The sequence below is a fragment of the Chanodichthys erythropterus genome, chromosome 12, assembly GCF_024489055.1.
Source record: "Chanodichthys erythropterus isolate Z2021 chromosome 12, ASM2448905v1, whole genome shotgun sequence".
NCBI classification, from domain to species: domain Eukaryota; kingdom Metazoa; phylum Chordata; class Actinopteri; order Cypriniformes; family Xenocyprididae; genus Chanodichthys; species Chanodichthys erythropterus.
The window spans coordinates 33,185,355-33,192,444 of record NC_090232.1 but is presented as its reverse complement, the minus strand read 5'-3'; the positions used below and the strand labels follow the sequence as shown (position 1 = coordinate 33,192,444).

Sequence of the window (7,090 nt, the reverse complement as noted above, 5' to 3'; positions counted from 1 at the left end):
TTTTTTATCAAGCTTGTATGTTTATGTTCAGTTATTTCACTTTAATGGCAATGAAAAGGACCTATTAATTGCCATTAAAGTGAAATTACTGAACCTAAACATACGAGCTTGATAAAAATGCTAATTTTAGATGATTTCAGATGACACTTAGAGGCTTTTGTAGCTGGTCTTCATATATATATATATATATATATATATATATATATATATATATATATATATATATATATATATATGTTGTGTGATAACATTTAGATTTATATTGATAAGTCTGCTCTTGAGATTTACAATAAAAGGTTGAACTTCTATCTATCATTTATAGATAACCATAATTTCACATAAAACAGCATGTAATGTCATGTAAATAATACTAAAGTGCACATAATGCACAGCAGACAATGTCATAGATATAGTCCTCTATTCTAACATATATTACACATCATTTCTGTGCTTACATCTGTGACATTCTGCTGATGCAGTACGCTGTCTTTGGTCTTATTTATCACACCTAAGTGTTCTGTCACAAAGAATGATGCTGCTGACTGGCTGTTAAAGTGATCCTTGTGAACATAAGCAGTTTCTCACTGTCAAAGAGTGAAGTGTCATCTGGAATGTCCATTTTAATGTGCTTATTTCTTATCATGGTCTGTTTATATTGACAGTACAGAACAGTGATGCATTCAAGACAAGCTGCTAAACCATTTAAGCAGTTGGCTTCTTTGTAAGAAACTGAAAATGCTGTGAATGAGAACAAACAAGGATGAATGAGCAGATCAATAGAAGATGCTGTTTTATTTATTATCATTAATATATTTTCAAAGGTACATTCAGTGTATTGCTCGGCCAGATACATTAATAAAACTGACAAAAGGATCCTGCTATGTAAAAAATAAAAATATCTATGGGCTTCCATTCATCAAAGGCAATAATATTGAGGGTCTCTTCTGAATAATAGCACTAGTCAGCACCAATAACATGCTTGCATGAAGTCAAACCAGCTCATTAGGATAAATTAGCTTGAAGCTGATAAGCTGAAAGGGATAGTTCACCCAAAAATGACAATTCTGTCATCATTTACATTTACCGACATTCTTCAAAATATCTTCTTTTGTGTTCAGCAGAAGAATGAAATTCATAGAGGTTTGGAATATTTGAGGGTGAGTAAATGATGGCAGAATTTTACTTTTTGGGTGAACTATTCCTTTAAGTCCTCAGTCTTTTGGATGGAGTACCTATCTTTGGTGAACCTGATATATTTTAAAGCACCCTGATATGATCAAACAGTCAGGTATTTTCAGTGTCTGAATAAATTAAGCTGCAATGCATTATTTATTCAAACTTTAATAGAAAATGTTGCATAAATAGCTTTTGCAAGACTAGAGAATAGAGATGTCCACTGGGTTTCGGCCTTTCTGTTGACAAAACATTACATTCATAAATATTAAGGTTAAATGTATACATATAGTAAAGAATAGAGTTTTGTTTTAGCATTTGCCCAGGTGGAACGAACAATAGCATATGCCTCATTTGCTATAATCCACTGAAATATGTTCAAAAACTTTGGTTTTGCCTTTGAAACTGGTGGCCAGCACAAAATCGCGCTGGTCTGTGGACAATGCTGTGAATGAGCGTGGCCACTGAACATACACATCCCTGAACTTGATAAAAGCCTGGTTCTCCTCATCCCATTTGAAGATCTGGGAGAAAGAATAATCACTGCTCAGAATCAAGTAGTGCTGGTCTTTGAACATGATAGGCTGTAATACCGTAGCGCCACGTGAAGGGAAGCCTTGTACTTCTTCAAAGTGTTTGCCGGTCCACTTCATGACTTTTGAGTCACCAATGTAGCAGGCGAGGGCAAGGTAGAGAACGTCACGAATCCTAAAGGCCTTCACGCTGACAATGTCGTCCATATTTGCTATCTCATCATGAAGAACAAACTTCTGGGAGCTCTTGTTCCATTGGTAGATAACAGGAACCTGTGAGCGGCTCACTAGTATGAGAACAGATTTGCCATCTAAATCAAAAAACTCTGCATCGGTATCACGAAACCACTCATGAAGGAACTGATATGGATAGAAACCAGTTTCGTTCCATTTAAACAGAGTTGTCATTCCAGCTTTGGAACTGTCCACAATAAGGAAGAACCAGTCATCTCCAATCTGGAAGACTTCAATGTCATTTGGCTTGGACACATTAAGCATTTCAACTGCCTGAAACTTGGTGAACTTATTCTGTGTTTGGTCATATTTGTAGACAAGGGAGCCATCGAAGAGCTGGGAGACAATGACAAATGCTTGCTCGTTGATCAGAACAGACCTACACCCAACAACAGACCGTCCTGAAATAAAATATATCACAAAATTAAAATAAACTTTCATACTGTTTCATACTTATGAAATATGACAAATGATTATGGAGCTAACAGTGTCAAACCTGCGATGTCATCAAAAGGCCTGAATTGTGTCTCAATGTGATCCCATTCCATGATCACGCAGCTGTCTGAATTTGGAACTGCCATAGCAACATATATATCATCTTTGTGAGTGAAGATGTCTGCTGACATGGATTGAGTATTCACTATCTGATGCTGAACAAATTCTGAAAGGAAAAGAACACAGACATAGTGACAAGTGTGAACAAATCATAATTTCTTTAAAGGGTTAGTTCACCCAAAAATGAAAATTCTGTCAATGATTATCATGTCGTTCCACACCCGTAAGACCTTCATTCATCTTCAGAACAGAAATTAAGATATTTTTGATGAAATCCGAGAGCTGTCAGACCCCTCCATAGACAGCAATTTAATGACCACTTTCAAGGTCCAGAAAGGTACTAAAGACGTCGTTAAAATACTCCACGTGACTACAGTGGTTCAGCCTTAATGTAATGAAGTGACGAGAATACTTTTTGTGCGCTTCTGTGTTCTATGTCAGAACGCCGACTCAGTATTGGCCGGCTCCTGCATCAGCATCACACGCATGCGTCGTGCTGCTCATGTGAACAGCATCGTCCAATAATGAGTAGGGCTGCACAACGATTAATCGCGATGTGTGTTTTCTGTGTATGATAATTATGCATAGATTATTATGTATAAATATAATAATTATGTATAAATACACACATACATATGTATATTTAAGAAAAAATTTATATTTATATATAATATAAAATATATTTAAATATATATATTTATTTATACATGCATATATTTCTTAAATTTATACATGTATGTGTGTGTATTTATATATACATAATTATTATACACAGAACACACACATTTATTACGTAAACAGAGACTTATTTTGCAAACGATTAATCGCGATTAATCGTTGTGCAGCCCTAATAATGAGTCAGCATTCCGACGTAAAACCTAAACGCACTGAACGTAAACAGCGTACGAGAATGAGACAGAAGAGAAGATATTGTTGAATAAAGTCATTATTTTTGTTTTTGCACACAAAAAGTATTCTCGTCACTTCATACAATTAAGGTTTAACCACTGCAGTCACATGAACTATTTTAACAATGTCTTTAGTACCTTTCTGGACCTTGAAACTGGTCATTAAATGGCTGTCTATGGAGGGGTCAGACAGCTTTCGAATTTCATCAAAAATATCTTAATTTGTGTTCTTAAGATGATGAACCTGTAAGAGGTCTTACAGGTTTGGAACGACATGAGGGTGAGTAATTAAAGGATTAGTTAACTTTCAAATGAAAATTACCCCAAGCTTTACTCACCCTCAAGCATCCTAGGTGTACACGACTTTCTTCTTTCTGATGAACACAATCTGAGAAATATTAATAAATATCCTGACGCATCCAAGCTTTATAATGGCAGTGAACAGGGGTCACGAGTATGAGCTGAAGAAACCACATCCATCCATCATATAAAAGTACTTCACATGGCTCTGGGGGGTTAATAAAGTCCTTCTAAAGCAAAGCGATGCATTTGTGTAAGAAAAATATCCATATTTAACAAGTTATGAAGTAAAATATCTAGCTTTCGCCAGACCGCCGTGTGTATTTTTTTTACACAAACGCATCGATTCACTTAAAGATTCTCTAAGTGATCCTGAGCGGAGTAACTTTCTGTTGACGTTCGAAGTGTTGTCAAACAAAACAGAGGCTAGCTAGACCCTCCCTCCTCCTCCTCCTCCTCCCCTCCCATCCGTGCTTCCTGAAACAGTCATGAACGCGCATTTAAAATCATTCTTGTCTGTTATTGGCTGGAGCATGTTTATTATGATTATGAACACTTAGAGCACCTTTAAGAAGGCCTTTATTAACCCCCTGGAGCCGTGTGGAGTATGTTCATGATGGATGGAAGCAGTTTCTTCAGCTTCATACTCGTTGGCATTGCTCAATGCCATAATAAAGCTTGGATGTGTCACGATATTTATTAACATATCTCTGACTGTGTTCTTCAGAAAGAAGAAAGTCATATACACCTAGGATGGCTTGAGGGTGAGTAAAGCTTGGGGAAATTTTCACTTAAAAAGTGAACTAATCCTTTAATGACAGAATTTTCAGTTTTTGGTGAACTAACCCTTTAAAGTCAACCACTTTCTTATAAAACATTTATCCATGCACATTATTACTTTTTTTTTTTTAATTAATGTGCCTTCATATTCTTTAATCAAAATGACTTTCCCTTCCTCTTGCAGTGACATCTCTTCGCTTCTCTGATAATGTTTTACTGGTGCGAGGGTGGGTCAACCTGTCACTCACATGAGATCACAGCAATAGCAAACAACAACAGTCCAACAATCAAATCAATTCCTGATGGACAAAATTCAGGTCCCACCCTACATTTTTTTCTTCTTCAAGAAGCCGTTTCACAATAAGGAAGAAAAGGCAATTGCAACTTTCTTTTCACAGCATTTATCAAGATGCCCATTGCCAAAATTCAACAGAAAGAAATCTGAGCAACAGAAATGTAGTTACCTGTGGAGACACACTTGCTGTGTTTTTCTGGGACATCCTTTAATAGGACACCCTTCATGCCAGATGGGCTGGCACAGTAAACATCTGTGATTGTGGCATTGGATCGTTTCAACCACAGCATCAACCACATGGACTCACAGTCACACTGGAACATGTTCCCTCGCAGGTCTCTGTTTATTAGACATGAAATAATTAAAACACAATTTACAAAACCACTTACATTATGCGACTGCAATATCATTGCTTCTATATATATATATATGCTACATAGTTGGAAGAAAAAAAAAAAAATATATATATATATATATATATATATATATATATATGCAAGTGGTTGTCTTGGTAATATGCTGATTACATGTGCACATTTGCAAATAGTGAACTGAAGAACTCACAGTTCAATCAAAGAGCGCAGATCAGAAAAAAGACCTCTGGGCAATGTTTTTATATTGTTGTTTGCTAATGATCTGTAAAACAGAGAAGAAATGAATCAAAACCTATGGGCAAAAGACTTTTTTTATAGTTTATACTTATTTATATAAGATAAATCAAGATTTTTAAGCAACAATGTACCTTATAATAATACTCAAGACAACAACAGTCAGCAGCGTATCATTTACATTTATACATTTATCTAAAGTGACTAAAGATGAACAAAGCATTCATCAAAGAGCCAACAATTGTTGTAGTACACAATGCCAGGTTTATTAGACAACTAGATTAGGAAAGTGCATTATTTATCACATTATGTAGTGACAATAAAATATTAAACAACAAATGACCTACTCTTAATATATTAATATTTTATACGATGCCTACCATAAATTTATGTAATCTCAATTAATATGCATTCTGCAATGACTTAGCCTTTCCTTCCTTCCTGTTATATACTCACAGATGTGTAACATCCCGAAGTCCTCTGAAGGCATATTTGTTTATCTCTTCAATTTTGTTGCCCTCAATAAATCTGGTTGGAGAAATAAAATGAGACAAAATGTGCATCACCAAGAATTTTGTTCAATCGCTCTGCAGGGATAATGGTTAAAGGGTCCAGACATCCAACAAATATGTGGATGTTAGTTAGTCAATAATATATATACTGTAAAGAAGAAGTGATCATCTTTTATCATAAATTTAATTTTAAAAGCTGTCCAAACACTTACAAATACTCAAGATGAGGAAGCCCTGAGAATGCATCCTCCTTTATTTCAGAAAATGAATTAGAACTAAGGAGACTAAGGAGAGAAAAAAAGATACCAGAAAATACAATGAGCATGAAGTATCATAATTAATACCCGTAGTACAGAAATTATTTCCAACATAACAAAGCATGCCTTGTATTTGACACATCCCTATGTTTTCTAATGCAGTTAAACAAGTAAATTTAATAAAGTGATGCAGCAGTCACTTACATTAACTGCAGTGAGGGCATGAGCGAGAACATAGCTTCCTTGATTTCTGGGAAACTGCAATTAACAATACTCCTAAAAAAAATAATAATAAATTAATAAATATTGTTTTGTACACTGCGATGCGCGTTCAGTTTCGAGAACACAAATATTTTATAGGCTCGAGTGTCGCACTACATTTTATGTTTGATACTGTACAATTATAAGGATTTTCGCTCAAAAATGTGTTACGAGAACATAATATTGTACTTACAGAGAGTTGATGTCACTTGGTATAGTCCGCGGGATGAGAGACGAACCGACACAAATAATTGAATCTGTCGTGCAAGTGCATCCTGAAGGACATTTGAATATTCGCTTTGATCGGGACAGTTGAAATGAACAAATGAATAGTAAAGTTATCAAAAGACACTTTCGGATGGAAGAACATTTATCGTTTGTAAGATGCATGGCTGTGAGCTGAGTCGAAATCCAAACGCTCCTCTGTCCCGCACAGCACAGTGAAATGCTGCATGAAGGACTGACTTCAGAATCAGCAGCTCTGGTGCAGCCAGTCAGTGCTTTCGTTTGGACTGTCCCATTAGAGGAGGCCTCAAGAGTCCAATAAAACAATTAAAAGTAGCATGTAAATGTCAGATCAAACCACTACTGCTTGTCTTTGCATTAAGATGATTTTAAAAATGTGCTAATTACTGCAGTTTTTGTTTTTATCACACCTCTTCCTGTTTTGTAAC

General features: G+C 35.6%; 1 protein-coding gene across 1 annotated transcript in view; it reads right to left on the bottom strand.

Annotated features, from left to right (window-relative positions):
- Window positions 1-844: 844 nt before the first annotated feature.
- lgi2b (leucine-rich repeat LGI family, member 2b) overlaps window positions 845-7,090 on the bottom strand; it is a 6,868-nt gene continuing 622 nt past the window's right edge. The window contains exons 1-8 of the mRNA XM_067404056.1: window positions 6,610-7,090; window positions 6,360-6,431; window positions 6,111-6,182; window positions 5,843-5,914; window positions 5,343-5,414; window positions 4,948-5,117; window positions 2,437-2,601; window positions 845-2,341 (exon numbers count right to left, since the gene is read on the bottom strand). The exon at window positions 6,610-7,090 is cut by the window's right edge and continues 622 nt beyond it. Coding sequence (XP_067260157.1) covers window positions 1,524-2,341; window positions 2,437-2,601; window positions 4,948-5,117; window positions 5,343-5,414; window positions 5,843-5,914; window positions 6,111-6,182; window positions 6,360-6,431; window positions 6,610-6,806 — 1,638 coding nt within the window. The 5' untranslated portion in view covers window positions 6,807-7,090 and the 3' untranslated portion in view covers window positions 845-1,523. The remainder of the gene's footprint in view (window positions 2,342-2,436; window positions 2,602-4,947; window positions 5,118-5,342; window positions 5,415-5,842; window positions 5,915-6,110; window positions 6,183-6,359; window positions 6,432-6,609) is intronic.